The 20,828-nt window shown below is 40.1% G+C and overlaps 1 protein-coding gene across 2 annotated transcripts in view; it reads left to right on the forward strand.

Annotated features, from left to right (window-relative positions):
* Nucleotides 1-17,578, forward strand: part of GRIA4 (glutamate ionotropic receptor AMPA type subunit 4) — a 236,891-nt gene extending 219,313 nt beyond the window's left edge. The window contains exons 14-16 of one of the 2 annotated variants that reach the window (XM_062020400.1): nucleotides 8,327-8,441; nucleotides 10,697-10,831; nucleotides 17,414-17,578. In XM_062020400.1, the coding sequence (XP_061876384.1) occupies nucleotides 8,327-8,441; nucleotides 10,697-10,831; nucleotides 17,414-17,578 (415 nt within the window). Of the gene's footprint in view, nucleotides 1-1,364; nucleotides 1,480-8,326; nucleotides 8,442-10,696; nucleotides 10,832-17,413 lie in introns of both variants that reach the window. The other variant, XM_062020399.1, reaches the window with a different exon arrangement.
* Nucleotides 17,579-20,828: the final 3,250 nt, after the last annotated feature.

Raw genomic sequence — 20,828 nt, forward strand, 5'->3', positions numbered from 1 at the left:
GCAGATTTCTTGTCAACTCATTTTAAAATGTCATGTGATGACTATAGTTCCCCATCATAAATCCAGGTGCCTTACATTTGGGGTTGTATAGTAATCTATACTGTCTACCCTCTGCTATCCAGTCTCAGTTTTCTCTGGATACCTAAAGAGAAAACCTCTGAGCACACACAGAAGCAACCTCATCCTAGGACTAGCTATGTCTCTTTCTTGCCTGAGTTCCAGTGCACTCCCAGCAGCTTTCAGATCATGCAGAAGCAGTGATTCCGTGCTCCATGTTGGCAAACTCTTCTACCTGAACAGATCCAAAGTCTCTCTCAGGGATTCATCTGAAAAAAGAGCACTTAAACATGAGCTGGAGGACATGAGGTTCACAGAGCTCCTTTCAGGAATTTGTCTTTCATCCAGTGGCAACATAACATGTGTAAACCCTCCAGGAAAGTTTTCAGGACATATCAACTTCCCCCTTATATCTCAGCACCCAGGAAATGGGCTAGGTTTGGTCTTCATACTGCCCGAGCTTCTGCTTGGCTGCCCTGTCTTCAGGTTTCCCCAGAGAAGATGCATCTTCTTGCCCCACACCTCAGGTGCCTTCCGGACAGGAGACACGGTACTCTCTCTCCCAGGACAGTAGTCCCTGGAGCCACGGCACTAAGCTAGGCCCCAGCTCTTGCATTTCAGATAAGCCTCTACTGTGCAAAGGGAGCAGGACTCTAGAGCCTGCGTCCCAAATGACAGTGTGCCCACAGCAGATCAAGAAGCTTCAGACAGACAGAACTCAATAGCATCTCTTTTTGCACTGTTTTCTGTGACTGGCTGTAGACAGCATCACAAGTTAACAACCAAGCTGTTAGGCTCCTCTGCTTCACACTGCCTGTTTCTGGAACCCTGGCCCATAGATTGCGTGGGATCAGCCTGAAATGCTGTGTGTCAAAACTTCCTGTGACACAGTGACTGGAAGCAGCTAGCATAGGTCATCTAGATCTTGCCTCTTTAGCATACGGGAAAACATTTTCCCATCTGCTTGAAAAATCAGCCTGGGCCCACACTGAACATGCTCTAAATATAGATTCAAATAAGTTTGTGTAAAACATTTGTAATTCTAGGCAGAATTTTATCATCACTTTGCAAAAACAGTTTTGGTTGGTTGATAGAATTTTCTCTTTCATATTGAAGCCATTCTGAAAATCATTTCTACACTGGAAACACATTTTTCACATTTGAGAGTAACCACAAGGGCTTTGAAATCTGGAAATGAGAGGTTTATTTAGTGTGTGGATCAAGCTTATAAACAGCTTAAGTCCTCATTCCTTCTAACATCTTAACAGCTGTGCAGTTTCTTACAAAATATGTTTTATCGTTTCAAGAAATGCTGTTAACCTCGCAGTTTTAAAACTGAATGAACAAGGCCTCTTGGACAAATTGAAAAACAAATGGTGGTACGACAAAGGAGAATGTGGCAGCGGGGGAGGTGACTCCAAGGTTAGCCTCAATGTCACCAAAAGCGGGTAAACAGTATGTAAAGTAATTGGTGCATCTGCTGGGGTCTTACCTGCACCAAAACAGCTTCACTAGCAGCACAGCACTGCTGCTACCTGCAGTTGAAATCTAGGTGTATGCAATTACTGTCAAAGCAAAAATATTTGCATTTGGGAACTCATAAGCAGTCTCTGCTGTGAGATCTATCACCAGTTTTCAGAAGCCTGCATCTTGTGAAACCATGATCAGCCTTTTACAAGCTTGCTCTTGTGAATGGGCAGTTTGAAGCCTTCAGGAGCAAATACCAGCACAGGCCTTTTTCTCTATATATAGCACTACCCAAAATATTTTTCGGTGACAGAAGAAGAAAAGGATGAAAATAAGTGTGACCGTGTCCTAGCAGTAGTCTAATGCATGGTCCACGCTCAGGGATCCTCTATTGACACAAACAGTACTGGTACAAATTGCAATTTTCAGATGAGTCTCCAAAATAGGAGGACAAATTTCAGCTAAAATGTCTTCATGCTGACATTTCCTCATATCTTACCAGCAAATTGAAATCCATGGTGGTTCCCTAGGCAGAATTTATAAGACTTTACTAGACAGGAATTTTAGGCTGAGGTGATGACACCTTATTCTTCCTGCATTTCCACATCTTCCACATGGCCAATGCCACTACTTCTTTGCCTTCTCACAGCTTCCTTTTGGGAAACTGCAATGTGCTGAAAAGAAGCAAAGATGTGGAAGGGGAAGGTGGTGAAGTGGAGAGGGATGAAGCTATTAAAAATACCCCTTCCATGCCCAGCAGCATGTTGTAATATTTATTTATGTGCTTGTGTGTGAACAGTATATAAGAGACTTCTGCACAGGTAACTATGCAGGCACAGAGCTAGAGAGATACAGATTATCAAATTTGACTGATTTCTCGTACACAGGTTATGTAGCTTTCTTTACAGTTGCCTACATATATATTTTCTTTACTATTTTCTTCCCTCCTTTAGCCCTCCTGCTCTTTCATGCTGTGTCCTAGCCTCAGGGACCATCCCTTGGGCTGTTCTGCACTCACCCAGAACTGGTCTCCTAATTCTCTTCACTTTCCCTTAGTCCTGCTGCTCTACCTATTCTTTCCCCACTGCTCTGCTCGCCAGCAGTCACAGTTTCAAAAATGGTCTCTATTTTCTCTTCCAAAGTGCTAAGGCATATTAGACCTGAAAGCACGTCCCTACAAGTGGAGCAGATGCCAACTTCTTCTGAGAAAGTTGACAAGTGTATGATAAATCTCCCACATTGCTACTATTATATGCTCCACCCAAGCCTGAACTTTTGCATTACTGGGGGGAAGGTGTGTTTAATTATTTTTTTAATGTCACAAGCAGGGATTCACATCATTAAAATACAATCCTCACAAACCTGCTGAGGTTGAAAGGTGAGATAAAAGCTAGGCAGCACACTAAGGATGCTTTCAACTTATTATCTGATTACCAGTCACTGGTGCTTTGAGTCACCAAGCAGGAAAAAGGGAGCAGCTCATGGCAGAGGGATGGGCAGGGTGTCACCAAGGAAATGTCTGGAAGTGCTGAAGGAGCAAGTTTGGTGTGATGGCAAGTGACAGAAAAAAGTTTAAAAAAGTAGAAAAGAAAGGCAAGGAGTGCAGTCCATGGAGGAACAGGGAGTATCTGTGAATGCAGGAAAGAACATATTGCCAATGGAAGTGAACAACAGGTGACACACGTAGTTCAGGATGCAGTAGAAGATATGGTGGGCAAGGCAGTGTTAGAAAAGGATGGAGAACATGATGGAGCTTAACCTGTGGTCCTAGGACTATATACAACCTTCCAGGAGCAGGCATTCAACCTTAGGCACATAATGGTGATGAGCAGACATGACCATGCTGCTCAGGTTCTGCACTGCAGCGGCACCTGGTCTTGTTTTTTAAACTACAGCCACTCCAACTCCCCAGAGTGTCAGCCGTTTATCATCTACAAAATGCATTTCCATGTTCAGGAAAAATCTTGTAGGATCAAGTCAATTAAAGTCAATGAGACTCTTTCTACTGAATTAATGGAGTTCTAAATGTTTTAATTGTGTATGTTAGCAAATGATCATTAGCAAAGCAACCAGGACACCATGCACTGTTGTTGAAAACCTGACAGCTACCAACAAGTCCTGAACTAAGCTCTTAGGCAACTTTAGCAGATGCTTATGACTGCATGAATTTAAAAAGAACAAACCCTGAGTTTTGTTAGCAGCTCCAGTCCAAATTACAGGGCTTCCTGCTGTCATGAACAATAAGAATATCATTTTCTCCTGAAACGAATATAAACACCTGGGACTTCTTTGATAACTGTGCCATTAATATTTGAGAGTTCCTAGTCAGAATATAAGAATAGACCCAGAATAACCCTTCATGATAGTACAGAGGACTACAGAAATCAAATTGTTGCATGAGAACTCAGCAGTTCTCCAAAGGTTTTTGTTGCTCTGTAAAACAAGATTTCTCCTACCTCCACTCTGTGCTCTTAGAAGATCATCTCTAGTCTCCCCATTTATTGTTCCCTTTAAGGACCATTCTTCCTAAATTCAGAAAGGCAGTTTAGAGAGCTGCAACGTGAGCCACCTGTGATTTAGTGATGCCAGTAATTAAGTCATTTTTTTAAGATAAAACTTATGTCTCCAAGTCGTTTAAGTGCTTTTGAAAGTATTACCTCAGATCTGCCATCATCAGTTCATATGATGAATGGGGAGGTATTTGGACACAGATTCTGCCACTCTGCTCCATTGTTTTTATAAAAGTGTGAGTGGAAGGAATCTGTGCTGATGGAGCTCTCTTCCAGTCTCTGCTGGTAGCCCTCAGGTGGCCCTTGTTTTTCATTCAGTGGGTGAGACTGACCTTACACTTAATTAACAGCTCAGCCATGAGTGAGTAATAGAAATGCTCCTAAAGCATACTCATGAGTGCATTTTTTAAATCCTTGTCTAACAAAATTCTGTATTGGTTTCAGAATCACTCAGTATTATAATTTAAATGCTAGAATTAGCCATTCATTGCCCTAAATGCAACCAGATTAGAACTTCATTAATGCCATTTAAAAGCACTGTGATTTTGCTGATATTGCTAGCACAAGGTCCAGTAGCAAGGCTCTTAAAAAGCAACCCTTCCAACAACGAGGGATTGATGACAGGATAGGAAGAAATAAGTAAGCTGCAAGAAGAGGTAGAAAGGCTTAGAACATGACGACAAGGTAGAAAACCAGTGTCCCTACACCCACATCATGCTATGGCACCATTGACTTCAGCAGGTGGGTGAAGAATGTAGTGTCACACACACACAGTTCTGCACTATGGCTACAAGGGACAATTTTTTCTCAATATAGAGGGTACTAAAAGGTAATTTTAGTTGCTGCTTCTCATATATTGTCCTTTCAAGAATTCAAGTGAGATGAATCCCATTAATATATAACAACAAAGATTCTCGACAGCTATCCATTTGAAAAACTACACTGTTTTTCACAAACTGCCAGTTTACTCTAGTTGATGATGTAGCCCAATGTTAGTAATTCAAGAATCACAAACTGCTTTAAAAAAAATTAAAGCTATAGTCATTTCCCACTGTACCAATGTACCAATATCAAAGATACAGGACTGAACTTGAGGGGAAGTTTAATCCTAAATGCTGGATTTATCATGACTTAGGTACGTTGCTCTTGCTTATGTACAACAGACCCCACTGATTTTTAGTTTCTACCCCCTTTAATATCAGTGGGACTATTAATCCACTGATTGTGTAAACAGTGTAGTGAAAGTTGTAGACTCTGAGTTCGTGACTGACATGATAAAAATTATACTTTTCAAAGGATATTTTCAAAGAAAGAAAAGTTGCCTGGATAAGCAACTTGCCTTGAAAGCCAATGCAGTCTGGATATTCAACCTGTAGGGGAGTTGTTGAAATTCTCCTGCTGCTAAAATGAAAAGCCAAATAAAACAAAGCCTAAAACAGGTGAAAATTCACTACACCTACAATCCCTCAGAGGGACTGCAACCAGGTTGCTGTTCTGAAAAGTGTAAGCAAAAAACTTTCTTTTCCCCTCTGCAGCCCCTCAGTCTGGGCCATGGGCATTTCCCATCGCAGCTCACTGATTTGAAGTGGGACAAAAACCCTGTAAAAATCTTTGCATTTAAAGAAATTTTAAATAATTTAAAGTTTAATTTTGCATTTAGCTCAGAGTGCATCTCCCTCATCACAGCTAGGATTGCCTGAGGGGAACTGTAAAAGACACGTCATGTTGCATTCACATGGCCTCACTAGGGCAGGTGAGAAAGAGGGGAGCCGAAGGACAGGTTTCCCACCTTGATTCAGAACATGTTTCAGCAAAAATGGTGGAGAGGAGACACAAGGGCCTGGCCTTGGACACATGGCTGGCTGTGTTTCAGTGTATTTCAGCTGTATTTCTTTGCTGGCCATTGCCATTGCATTCAGTTGTATACTGAGGATAGCGTGGCAATTTTAAGCATGAAAGTGAAAACATGAGAGCTTCCCTGCAGAGACAAAGCAGAAAGGATGACATAAAAAGAGCTACAGCTGCAAAGAAAAAAATCCCTGCCTGTATCAGGCTTTATATATCTAAACTGCTAGTGCTGGAAAAAAAAGCAAAAGATAGGGAGATATCTGTTTCCTGACTTGCTGCTAGTCTTGATAGTTCATATTGAGTCCTAATTATCACTTTAAGCAGCTTAATCTGCAACAACTCCACAGGTTTATAATTTTCCATGTCAGACTAGTACCAGGATGTCCCTTATCTTTGTTATAAGCAGCCCCGATACACTGCTGGGATTTAGGAGCACTGAAGTGATTTAGGAGCACTGAAGTGGGACTCAGTACCAATGCATGACACAAGACAGATGATGGCTATCCAAATAATAATTAATTCACACTTGTACTAGAAGCAAAAAGAGGATCATATTGACAGGAAACTTGCCACCATCCCAAACTGCTACCCGCTCATTTCACAGCTGTGAGACTCTCATATTCCACTATCAACCTGCACAACTTGCTGCCAGGAAGCCTGAAGACAAAATGTAAGTTTTTATACTGGAAAAAGTAAGGAAATAGGCATTTTCTGTTCTAGAAACAAGAGTATTGAACTAAATGTGTCAGATTTGGAAAATGGGTGAAGTATTTCCTTTACTTAAAGGGATCACTTGAGAGTGATCGCATGGAAATCCGCTCACCCAACTGTACCTGTCAAAAATTGTTAATTCTGTGGTGCATGAAGGCTTGCTCAGTAGGAAATGAAATGATGGGCATCTCAACAGCATGTTTTGTCCTTTGTTAAAACCGATATCTAAGCCCACCTTTCAGAGGTACCTTTTTCCCTTAGCTGCAGGGAGGCCTAGACAAGAAGCCAAAGCTTGAGGCATAACTTTTGGATGAAAAAATGAGGTGAGGTGAATCTCCCTCTTTATGTATATATATAAAGAGCAACTGGAAACAGGATCCCTAAAGCTAAGAGTAGCGTATGAGGTTGATGAGCTGTTATTTGTGTACTAAATATATATATATATATAAACACAAACATGCACAAATATATTACTACGTAACCATTTGAGGATTTCCAGTTAAACCAGTTACAGAGTGTAATAAGGCCCGTTTCTCTTTCTTTAGAAGGTTCAGTGACACTATACTAATTAATGCTTGCGCTGATTATTTATTCATAAAGCCTTGAAATCACGAGTTAACATTTTAGCAATGCATGGATTATAGTGTATTATGAGAGATTAATTTTCCCTTAGGAATCCGCTGGCACACACAGGAGCAAGTCCTATGTTATATAGTATCACCAGAAGGCTCTCTATCACATGCCATCATTGTTTACCTACCTCCTTCTTGGATATATATTTTATCTTCATGCACACCTGCACATAAATAGATACCCATATGCCTACCACATTAAGAGTCAGACAGTCAATGATTCAAAGTAGAAAGCACGTAAATCTGTTAATCATTTCATATATTTTTAGAAATTTAACTTGTACAACTACATGAAGTGTGGTATTACCATAATATTCTTGAGATTATTCACTAAGTTTATGTAACTTCAGTGCAAACCCATAGTGATTCAAGACTTTGAGGCATTATATTAGTTTTCATCTCAGTATTATACTCTGTTACACCACCCATGAGAGAAGATGTTCCAAGGAGTCATTTCTCATCAGCCTGGAATAAGTGAGATTTAAGGAAAATCTTTGAATTTTAAAATAACATTGAAACAAGAAACCACAATGAAAGACTGACTGTGACGTCCTTAGCTGAGGGAAGAGGCATCCCAGCTCTCCTCACAAGTTCTCTGTGTGCAGACCTCCTGATTACAGATCTGCACCAAGTGGTGATGGACAGCAAACTGCATCAAGCATTTTCGTTCTCTGGCCAGGATAATTTTGAGGGCAGTAAATGAAATAGCTATAGCCAAGTCGTATCATTAATTTGTATGCATACAAACTACAAACAGATTTAAAGCAAGGAACACAAATGCATATGTTTCTGAATTTGCATATTCTGTATTACGTATGTCTCTGAAGGGTATGTTGTTAATATGTCTAAGCCAATAGTTTTGGGTTCACAGTAATTGCATACTATTTATTTACAAATCTTCCCCAGCAGTATGTGCCTGTTACCTAAAGCGATGGAGCAGGTCCCGGTCATATGTCTGTCTCTAAACCTGGGCCAACAGTACATGACATAGCACCCACTGTGGCCTCTGCTCTGTCACTTTGCAATGCGATTCTATGTAGTTTTACTTGAATAACATAAAATAACATATATAATGTTATTTATGTTATTTTCCACGTGAAGAACTCCTGTAAACCTTGCCGTTTTGAAACTCAGTGAGGCAGGCGTCTTAGACAAGCTGAAAAACAAATGGTGGTACGATAAAGGTGAATGTGGACCCAAGGACTCTGGAAGTAAGGTCAGTCGCTGCAGTTCGGGACCTACTATCGTGTTCACAAAGCAATAGAGGAAGTAATAAACAAAATAACTTAGAAATAAAATAAGCAGCTGTAGACACAGAACAAATCAGCTTCACCCCATTTTAATGGGGCTCGCACTTTAATTTAAAGAAGCACTATTGCTTTTTAAAGTCTTCAGTGATATAAATCACAAAACATATATTCAAGGCATCTGTTGAATAGTTACAAGGCAGTTTCTAGTTTTGGGAAAGGCAGATTGGGTTAGCTGTTTCCTTCCTGCGTAGGGGATATGGATTTTCCCCGTTGACTAGTTGGGAAATGTCCATTCATGCCATCTCCTTTCGGAGCTGGCCTCCCTCAGCAGTTTTCTGTAAAGGAGGAACACCAGTAGGAAGGACTGCCTTTTATCGCTGCCCAGGGTGGCTGTGCCTGGCTGCCTTTGGAAAGGCCCCTGGCTCCTTGAGGAGTGAAAGAAGACTTAACTTGAGCTTTGAAGTGAAAGGCTTTGATAGTTAATAGCTTTCTACAGCTTCCAGTGTTTACCCTAATCCATTCCCAAACAGTAATCCTGACAGCTCCAGGGAGTGGAACCTTCTCTATTTCTCTCTGTTTGGGGACAAACACAGAAGCGGATATTTTCTGGGAAGCACCATGATCTGCTAGTCCCCTATTTGAGGAGCCTTACATTTCTTCATAGTGCCTGTCTCCATGCCAGCCTGTGCTGTCCAGAGCTAAAGGGAAAGTGTGACGGACAGTGACTGCTTGCAGCCTGCATGTCCTGAGAGTTACCCTGATGGATGGCAGATAAAATCAGCCTGGGAAGCAAATTTGCAACACTTACTGCTTTTTCTGGCAAGTGCTTTGGAGAAAGGAGTGAAAACTACTTAAAAGGATGGCAGAGTACCCATAAATGATAACTGAGAAAAGTCTTAACCCACTATGTATGTTAGATCAGTCCTGCCTCCTCCTTATTTGCAAGTACCATGTTAGCGATTGGCACCAGAGGAACACAGTCACATCCAAGATATTCGGAGTCCTCTTAGCCAAAATGAGACAGAGAAAGCAGAACCCACTTGAGAGAGAGAAAGCAGAACCCATCGATGAGCCCCCAAATACCTCTGTACATCCATGGGAATCGTTACTATGCTAATTACTGATTACACAATAGTGCCTCTTTAAGTTAAACATCCAAATATTTTGCATTCTTCGTAAGTTAAAATTTCATAGAGATTGCAATTGGGAGTTAAATATTCTCCTTACTTTAGGTAAAGATTATATAGTCTGCATAAGAGTAAAGTTTTATAAGTATCTTGAGGTGCACGATATAGTATATGGAGGTCAATCCTGAGAGAGTTCCTTGAGAACCGTGGTAAAAATGCACATGGATTTGAAACAAAATATGTGATTCATTACTAAGCAGTTAAGTGTAGAGAAATGTAGAATAGTTATTTACTACAATAAGTCCAAGAAGGTGGTCGTGTATAAAATGATGTATATTTAATAATTTGCTCAAGAAACTTCTCACTGTTGTCTAAATTATAAATAACATGTAAGATTTCATAAATTATTATTTGAAATTATACTATTATGGACCTTTATTTGTCCATGGGCATGTTCCAGAACTGTATCTATAGTAAAATAGAAGCACAATACAGTAATTGATAAGAGGCAAATGTATCACAATGTGCATGGTACAGTGTGCACTTTCAAAGGAAGTGTTTCTTCAAAGAAATAACTTAAGCCTCACATGTTATTTTCACCTGTCATTTAAGTATCAGAAACTCAGTCTGGATCTTGTTAATTGACGGCAATGCCTACCACAAGTACAGTTACTGTTTTTGTAAAGATCAAGCAGAGTCTTGTCTGATATAAATGGATTTCTGGATTGCAAAGCTTTCAAAGAGCTTTTGGTAAATACAGTTTTGTATCAGCACTCTAATGTCCCCTGAAGAGAGCTAGACACGTCTTTATTTAATTCTCCACTTAGTGGAAGTGATGCTTTGCCTTAAGCAAGCAATGATATCCTAATGTGTTGGCGATATATTTATAACATTTTTTATGCCAACAAGGAAAACCATGCATTTGAAATGTATTTTTTTAGATCCAGATAGGTCAAATTCTGTAAGATGTAAAAAAACCCAGTCATTTAATTTCAGCTGAACATTGTTATTTATTTCCAATGTTTTAACATGATAGCTTGTGCTCCTTGAGGGTCTGTTTTCCAGGGTTAATTGTGTCACTTCTGTTTCCCCAGGACAAGACGAGTGCCTTGAGTCTCAGCAACGTTGCTGGAGTCTTCTACATTCTGGTTGGAGGCTTGGGCTTGGCAATGCTGGTGGCTTTGATAGAGTTCTGTTACAAGTCCAGGGCAGAGGCGAAACGAATGAAGGTGGCAAAGAGTGCACAGACTTTTAACCCAACTTCCTCGCAGAATACCCAGAATTTAGCAACTTATAGAGAAGGTTACAACGTATATGGAACCGAAAGTATTAAAATTTAGGGGTAGGACTTAGGGCCTACTACAGTGAGTGGGTGATGCATCTTGTAACGCAGTGTTGTGACATGTCTGTCTAGTGGTGCTTGCTTCTGAACAGAGCTTTATATTTTTAAAAACTCCAGTGCAAAGTGGTTCAGTTTTTTTGGCTGCAGATGTACAGTATACTATTCTATGTTGCTAATAGACATCTGCATTGCAAGGAATTTTTAACATAAAAAAATATGTTTCTGACAACCAAATGTTGTCGAATCAGTTGAGAGATCACAACTATTTGAAATTGTGAAATATATATATTCAGAGGGCCAGTGTTTAATTACTTGATTGGCCAATCTGTTTTCCTAAAGGTTTGCACTCTACTACTGACAAAATTGCTGTAAGCCTTTATTATTTGATGTTGGCCCTAACTGAGACTTCATGATAATCAAGATTTAGGATAGGCAACATCACTGAACCATAGTCAACCTAATGGAAGACAAGGCACTGTTACAAGAAGTCTAAATGTTGTTTTACCTTCCCTCCCTCCTCCCCACACTGTTCCTTCACCCTGCCTTCGATACATGTTTTATGCTAATTGTGTGGCATCTTTTTCATAATATTTTGCTTCAGGTCAACCTTTTCCCACTATAACAACCCACAAAAAGTCACTAACCAGTGAATAGACCTTGATTATCCTCCCCAGCTTTCAATAACATGCCCTCTTACCTAGCTCAGGACTAGTGTATGTTAAATGCTCATACAACAGTTTTGGAGACTGAAACACTGGTGCTACTAAGCTACATCCCATGCAGTTTCCCTGAGTGGACATGCAGGGATGGTTTAATAATGTACTTGTTCTCGTCCGTGCTGTGAGTACCTTGCCAACTAATCATTAGTCAAATCAACTCTCTGACCTTTGGAAATGGCATGTAGCACCAAATTGAGCTTCTAAATATAACTTTTACCCAAGCTATGCTGGCTGCTTTGTAAGTGAAAGTGCAGCTAAATCCCTGCCCTTTCGTGCTACCTCAAGTTCCCTTACCCTTGCAAATAAAAGACCACATATCCCCTCTATTAACAAAAGGCTTGAGATACATTTTCCTGAAATCACTGAGCCATCCCCATAGTGGAAGTAAGAAACAAAACTTTAGGGAAAAGAGGAGAAGAGTATAATTTTTATGTTGCCACCTAGAAAAATTTTTTGAGGAAACAACTGGAGATAAAATTTTCATTTCTTATTTATTATTTATATAGCGCTGGAGTACACGGCGCTGTACGATAGGTGAAGTGTGCCAAACACATAACAAGTCCCTGTCCCGAGGAGCTTACAGGCTAAAGGCACAGCCGGTACAATACCAAACCATACAGTACAGAGCAAACACAGAATGAGCAGAGAATGGTGTTTGAGCATGGTAGCTGGAGCGCTGCGAGGAATAGGTGGGTTCTCGGGGGGCGAGGGAGGGGGCTTGGTGTGTGCTGGCTGGGAAACTGGCCCAAACATGCTATCACTGTGTAGTTTTCTTTTGTCCCCCGCTGTACATGAAGTCATGGCCATAGGTATATTTTAATTGTGACAGAGCTGTCTAACTTCCCCATTAAAAGTAAAAGGAGAGAAAAAAAGTCTTAGCTGTGCACTTGGCTCACTGGTGAAAATATGAGGCCTAGTAGGTGGCAGGGGACTCAAAGAGTGTAGGCCAGTGTCCATTGCACTGGACTGGGAATCAGGACTTCCAGATGCTAATATTTAATCTCCCCAGTCCACTGTCTACTGTCATTAGTAAGGGTCTTAAAAACAAGTAATCCTGTGCAAGTAACCGTGCAAAATGCAAATCGAGAGATCTTTTCCCTTTAAATTCTTAAGTGATATGTCCACAACTAAGAGCGTCCCCAGGCTGGTATAAAAGTAAGAGTCCTAGAAAACATATTCCTTATCAGGTTTCCAGGGTGCAATGCATCCAAAACATAGTCTTAAAGAAAGTAAACAAACATAAATCAAAGCTTTCATTCGTATACTGACCTGACCCAAACTGTCTTTGCATTCTGAACATGGCATGACTTGAAAGTCCCTTGAGTTCCCACAGAGCTCTGTGACTCCAGTGCAACAAATACTATGATTATACTTCTAGCATTTTATTATCCTTATCGTTTTCTTGAAATAAAAATAAGAGCTAACTGAGTTTTATTTCTTAAGGAAGGCTCATAAGTACTTTTCTCTAAAGTCTGGATTTTGGTGGGATTTTTGCAATACACAGATGAATCTTTATAGGAAAAAACTTAAATTCCCACGTTGCTTTTTATTTTATTGAAATTTTGTGTTTGGGTCGGTCAAAACTTCTGATAGTCTCTTAAAAACATTTTAAGTTGCAGAAATTTAAAAATTCACCAAAAAAAATATGGAAAGAGCTAGGATTTTGAGCAACTAGACTTCTGAAATTCTTCATTCTACTTAGTTACTGTAGTGGTTACCTGAAAAATTTCAACTTATGAACTTCTTATAGAAAGGTCTGTATGTGGAAGACTGCCAAGGTGGAGTGATTCTCTCCTGGCAGACGTTACCTGTGTGCCATGCTTTGTACACAGTGACTCTGCCATCTGCTCATACACGTGCTAGTCATGAACCTCTATTAGATGGCAGCAGTACAGAGCCCAACACTGGTTACACATACTTCTGCAGAAGTATGTCTGTCATGCATTTTGAACCCTTTGACGGTGGTTATTTATCCAAGGACTAAAGGGATCCTGCTGGGACTAAAACTTGCTAATATGGAAAGATACTTAGCGGTTCTAACCTGCATGAGTAACCAACACACTGACCTGTTAAGCTAACATCACATAATTTTAATAGCGTATGTTTTAAACTCACGTAAAATAGCTGAATAACCCACTTGACAATTAATATTCATTACTATGTGTTTTCTTTTAGTTTAATCCAGTGAAAAGCGAGTTGCCTCAGAGAGAGTCACTGCCCTGTGAGACAGCAGAAGATGAAAGCATAGGAATAGCCTGTATGGCTGGACTAGTCTGTATGGTAAAGGACTAGTCTCTGTATGTGAGATAAAGACATTGAGAAGAGAAGGCAAAGAAGGAAGTTTGCTTTCAGAAGGGACCAGTCCCTTCCTCTTCCCAGAAGTTTTCCCTTTGTGTGTATCAGTATTAAGCCCTTAGTACATTTGTGGAGCTGGTGCCCTGAGAGCAGTGCAAAGCTTAGCAGCCTTCCCTCCAGCTGCTCTAGGAAAAAGCCCTACTCAGTTCCTCATCCCAAACCCACAAGCTTTCAAAAGGATTGTCCCAGTCTCCAGCCAGCCACCACCACTGCCTCTCCATGGCCTTCTCAGGGGGCCATGAAGCTCATGAACCAGCTGCCAGTTCAGCTGCCTCCTCCTGCTCTCCCATCCCATGCTGTTGTTTCTCATAAATGAAACTAATTATGAAACTATGACAAGCAATGAAAAAATCATTACAGTAATTGCAAAAAAAGATAAAATGCTACAGGATGGCTCAGTAAATTGGTAATGCAATTATTTTGTCTTGTATGCTTCCAATTTCCTATTCAAGATAGAAAATTAATTAAAAGTTCATCTTAAATATTTGTGCTAATGACACTCCCATGTGACCCAGATACTAGAGGTGCCTGAACAATAAAAGAACCCACACAGGTTAGGATATTTGTATTTAACCTGAGGATACCACTTTCCTAAATCCTGATTTCTCAATAGAGACAAGGCAGTCAGGGTTTTTCATGGGATTCATTCCACAACTAATTTAATCGAAACTAACAACAACTTTAAAAAATGCATTATCACTATTAACTGCATACACTTACTGCACAGAGACTTTCACAATTTGGGTAATATTCACAGTAAATATCAAGACTTTTCCCTCTCATCCCAGACACTCCTGAAACTGTTTCTGCAGCCAGGCAGAAATTGTAATCAGAAATTGTAATGACACAGTTATGTAGACTATTGGCCTGGCTTATTACTTCTAGCATAATTTAAAATATAACAACACAGAAGCTTACCTGGTTACTTGGCTTCATGGCACCTTCCCGAGTACAAGTTTGACCTGCTCTTCTGGCTTTGTTAACTGTCTGGGTCGTCTCCGTGGTGTTGCTGAGCTGCTGTTAATCTCTGCTGTGAGAAGAGAGGAGTTGGTTTAGTGCAGCTTTTTCTGTTTTTCTGTGGAAGGCTGCTGAGAAATTGTTTGTTATTATTTTTTTTTTGAGTGGATCTCTTTTGATGTCTTTCTGTCCTCAGTGTGTTGTCAATGGCCAGAAAGCAATATACACTGAGCTATAAACCCACAGTTACGCAGATCTTGTATATCCTGTGTAAATCTGAGCTCTCTCAGATTCCCCAGTGGCAAACCTTGAATGGCCATGAACGGAGAGCTGATCAAAGCAGTGGAGAGATGCTGGTACATAACGATGACTTTCTGGGGAAATGAGCCCATCTGGAGTAAGCTGTCCCCTTTCCACCCAAGTTTGTATCCTAATCTGGTCGGGATTCTCATCTCTCCCCAAAACTAAATCTCCTTTGTTTTTTCTTGCCATTGACCAAAAGATGTTCTGTACATTTCTTCAGGCAGTTACCAGTCCTCAACATCCATTTGCAGTGGGATTCTGGACGTGCACTATGTGGAGCTGCACCACATTGGACCGTGTCTGTGCTTTGTGAATGCGGAGTTTTATTTGCTGCTGGGGCGTAGTTGAGGTTTTTAGTACTTTTGGTCCCCATTCCCTCACTACCTTTGTCTCCGTTTTTATATCTGACTGTTCAATTCAGTCACGATATGTTTGGTAGCACTCCCTGTCACAAAGCAACGTGGCAGCAGGGAAGCTGCTTTTCAAAGAGTGGCTTTGGACATTGCAATTGATGCTTATCAAAGCCAAGGTTTCTCAGCGTAAGGGGAATCTCATAACACCCTCTGTAAGCCTGGGGGTTTTCCTTAATTTGGCTGCTTGAAGTTTTTAGAGTAATTGATTTGGAAAGTTGCTTTTATATCCAAGCTCCAGCTGTGCCACAACAGCAGCTGTGCTTTTGGTAATTTTTTTTTACAGGAGCTACAGATAGCAATGCAATATTAGACCGGCGCATTTTCATTGAAGTGCACCCAGAAGCAGTAGAAATGTTTGGGAGTTTTAAAGACACTTTCTCATCTTTATACACACACAGAGATATATAAAAGTAACTTCAGCACATCAAACAGCAGCTCAGGATTTCACTGCTACCTCAGGAGACACTGGGCTCAGAGGGACAAAGATCTAAATACAGAGATCAGTAATAAGGCAAATAAAATGATTTTATGGTGTTGGTCATCCCTTTGCTCCTATGTGAATGCACCTCCCTGTCTCTGTTTTTCCAATTGGTGTTTCAAACTGCATCCCCACACACCAATTACAGAAGTCAGTTGTAGACCATAGCTTCTGCTGACCAGGAACCAGATTTTCCCGTAACTGATATCTTAACATGGTATCTTTGAAATCTGTTTCAGTGTAGCATAGTTTGGGTGCCCACTGTTCCCCATGTCCTTGCTGCATTAGTTGACCTTAGACACTTCTCCTAATTTTAGTAATCTGGAAATCATTTAGTCTGAACTGGTTATCTTGACTTTTGCTATCATCCCATGGTAGAGCTCTTTTAGATTGCGTTACTGATTTTTTGGATGACAAAAGTTAGACAGCATAACGATAATTCTTTTTATTTAGCAAATCCAATTTTTTTGCTAGAGTCAATTAGTCTGTAAACAAGATATTTTGTTCTGATTTACCTGAAATTAAGACTTTTAATAATAAAAAATTAAACATTCTCATGGAAAATTTAGACCTAACGTAGAAAACTACAGAAGACTGTATTTTCTCTCAATAAACTACATTTCCTTTGAAAGTTCCCACCTTCTTTAACTGTAGGAAAATATATATATGAAAAGATATTTGAGGCAAGTTCTCAGAGTTACTGATACTAAATGTGTGCATTGTGAAAAGTCGTGAAGTCTTTAGATTCGATCCATGGCATTATCACAAATACAGCTGATACAGCTGTTGCAAATATAACTAATTTTCAGTCGTTATATTTTTTCTTGACATTCTTAGTTGAAGAATGTCTAAGCCTGTAAACACCTATGCATGACTTTATTCACAGATGCTATGCTTTCAGGTTTGTAAAAGGTCTTGTTTCTCATTTTGCTAGATATAAATAAAATTCAAAGCAGTTTAGCTGAAGGATAATTTACTGGTCAAATTCGGATTTTATATTTAAATCAATAATGACTTATTGTAATGAAATTTACCCTCCGAATTGCTAGTCTTTTTTTCCCCTAGTAGATCTGGATGCTATGTATGACATTTCTGACAATTACTATTATTATATTTAATGTTAATATGAAAAAATGCAGATGTCTAAAATTTAATATTTTGATGTTTGCTGTGTTGTGGTTGGTTGAAGGACAGAAACGTTGTAACACTTTCCTCTTTTCTTCTTCTATTTTTCTCGAACCTAGCTTACCTTTTCTGAAGCCATAAGAAACAAAGCCAGATTATCCATCACAGGGAGTGTGGGAGAAAACGGACGCGTATTGACTCCCGACTGCCCGAAGGCCGTGCATACTGGAACTGCAATTAGACAAAGTTCAGGATTGGCTGTAATTGCATCGGACCTACCATAAAAACCAAAAAAATAATTGAGTGCCTTAATCAAACTGTGTTGGTGACTGATGGGAACACAGCACAGACTGTAACGACATGGGAGTGTCATTGATGAACTAATGATTTGGCTGAGAAAGGGAAGTACGTCCAAATGCGCCGGACATCATCAGCAACAATGTGTGCATGAGCTCAGCTCGGAAACCCAAACTCAGATTTTATATCAGGAAAATTCATAATTTAGTTTTGTTGGGGGAGGGGGCTGGGAAGGGTGTATTAACAGCAACAAATTTCACTTGAGTGGACTTAAAACTAATAAGACTTGCCAATTTAGCGCATTAAACTGTGAAGAACATGCTCAGAAAGGACAACATTTTGGTCTTTGTGTTGACAAAGAGAGAAAAATAGCTATAGAAGTCAATGAACATGCTAACCTGTGTCTCCAGAACATTCATATATACAACAGAAGAATACTCAGCTGTTCGGCTGTAGAAATGAATCACTAAACTGTGATAAGAAAATAATAAATATGTAAATCCTGTGAAAAAATAAAGAAATTATTTACATTTTCTTTGAAAAAAGAGGAATATTGAAACATGCTTGCTTTTTAACTGATGTAAATTCGGTAGAGGACAACACAATTCTTTTTTCTAACCATCTTAGGGAACAATTCATTGCAATAATTGATATAAAATGACATCACTGTAATAAAATTCAGAGACTTTTTTTTTATAAAAGTTGTTGATCATCCTCTCGTTTGCTGTTACCTTCATTCTGTTCCATCATTCCGTGTTCCACAGTTTGCATCTGTCTAATACAAGAAACAAAATGATAAAATGTTTAGAGTACGTCATCAGTCTGCAGTGTAGAATCAAAAGAGACTACGGGTCACTCATGTTACAGATATTATTTATAATCTTGTTCTGTGTAAGAAACTGTGGTTTTTGTACCCACCAAAAAGAATAAAACAACAAACGTTCTTATAATATTGACAGAGCTCGAGTTGTTTTCTGATCCTTAGAGATGTCATCTGGAAAACAGAACAAGGTGGTTCATTCCTTACCACAGGATGCAGAACCTTATCGGAGACAGTCCCTGCACATTTATGAAGTGTTTTTAAGTCCTTAGGGAGCAGGGACTTGAAGCTGACAAAGTATTGTCATGATTGTTCACTGGGTATTTTAGTTCTAGTTGTTAAAATCTTTTCTGAGAGGTTTATTTTAGCACTGTGGTTAAAACCCTTTCTGAGAGGTTAGGGAACCATTTAGTTCTGGTTTGTTCTCTATGTAGGTCAAGGAATGAGATGCCAGACAGCGGGAAAGCACAAATGACAGTATTTTGGACTGATGTGATAGATACAGCAAGCTTGGTACCCAGCAACCTCAGTTTTCATCAGCCAGCTCTTCAGTGGCATGCCAGGGAAAGGCTAGCAGGCACGGTTGGAATATAAAGCCAAATGTTGACAGAAGCAGGCATGTCTGTAGGTGCAAAGTTGTAGCAAGTCTCTTCTGCAATGGCCATGCTCACACTAGACACTGCAATGGTCTCCAAATCCAGAGTGTTTCCGTCAGCATAACAGCTCCATGCCAGAGCCCAGACCCCAAATTGGGACAAATTTGGATTAACCACAGCTTCTAATGTCTTTCTGATTTTGCCAAGCCCATGAGGGGTAAAGTTCAAAGGGCCTGCATTTCACCAAAGCTTCCATGGATGGTGCTCCTCTCACGAAAAGGAGGGTGGGCACATGGAGGAGTCTAACACTGCCAAATAACCACCAACCCTCAAAAACTGCAGCAAAGGATGACCAAGCAAAAGCACTGCTGTGGTGGTACTCATCCTGTGTGATACCGACATCTACAAAGTAGCAAAGCAGGTGTTAGCTGCAGTTGAGGTATCAATGACATAGATATGAATTTCTTACCTCAAATGCTCTAGACAACTTTTATGGTTACTGGTGGGAAATAAGCAATCAGAGTGAATGGCTTTATCTCAAAGTAGACATTAAATCACCAAACTGCTGAATCACAGTAGCAAGAGCCTCAATATTTCCACTAACTAGGCTGAGGGCAACCAGCTCTTATACAGGGCTGGATAGTGCAGGCTAAGGCAGAAATAAGGTGATGCTTACCCCTAAGGCACAATTACTACAAAGTGTGCAGGGATCTTTGAGAAAAAGATACATAACACTGTAACTAAAGTCTACTTTATAACCTTGTTTTACTGGCATGTTTAGCTCATTCATGAGTTACTGTGAACTGTTTATGTTTCTGTGGCCAGAATGGTGAGTTGTCTGGTTTTTTTCTTATCGAGTAAATCTGGGAGCTCCATCTCAGATGTATCTTTACAGTTGTGTTCAAAAAGCAACTTCTGGGTTGTTTTTGTTTGTTTGTTTGTTTGTTTGTTTTTAAAAGGTGTTTGTCTTATTTTTTCATAAAGCAACGTATTAGAGACTGAACAGATTGGGAGTGTGAAAGTTGCTGTCTATTTTGTTCAACTGTCTATGTCTGTTTTTTCCAGAAGCTTGTCTTCATCCTTTCCCCATTCAGGATTGTGAGCAATGCCAGTGCTCTCCTGGGATATTTTACTGTCTTCCAATGGTACTCCTCTTATATTCTTCCCTTTCTCTTTATCGAATTATATTTATTGCTCACCTTTGGCAAACAGCCCATTGTTGCAGTTAGGAATGTCACTCCATGGACCCCATTTTAAATTGCCTAAGTCAGGTTTCCACTTGGCAACAAGATCTCCAAGTCCCTTGAGATGTCTTGTCCGGTGTCAGTAGCTACTGAGGATCCCCACAGAGAGCATTCACAAAAGAGCAGCGTGAGCAATGCAGCTGCCGAGCAGCGTGTCCATGGAGTGCCGTGACCCACTGAGGGCGTGTGGCCACCAGCCACGGCAGCGAGCTGCTGCATCCTCTCCCCACTTCCAAGACTTGTCCTTGGCAAGGGAACACTTTGCTCAAAGAAAACTTGGTCAGATGAGGTAAAGAGCAGATTGTGACTTTGCCAATGCCTGTCATAAAATGACACCTTTTTTAAAAAGACAAGACAAAACAGGAAAATGCTACAGCAGAGAGCTGAACAGAATTCAGGTGGCTGAGAAAGCAATCTCAGGGTATCAGTCTGCTGTCTTCACAGTCACTCACTATTTTAATCCAAGGGGATAACCATTGCCAGATTGCTATAACCATCTTCACGTATCTATCTTAGCTGCCCCTCAGACATCTTTTCCCTTACTTTTCCCCCTTCTTCAAAAATACTAGTTTCTCAC

This window comes from Colius striatus, chromosome 1, assembly GCF_028858725.1.
Source record: "Colius striatus isolate bColStr4 chromosome 1, bColStr4.1.hap1, whole genome shotgun sequence".
Taxonomy (NCBI): domain Eukaryota; kingdom Metazoa; phylum Chordata; class Aves; order Coliiformes; family Coliidae; genus Colius; species Colius striatus.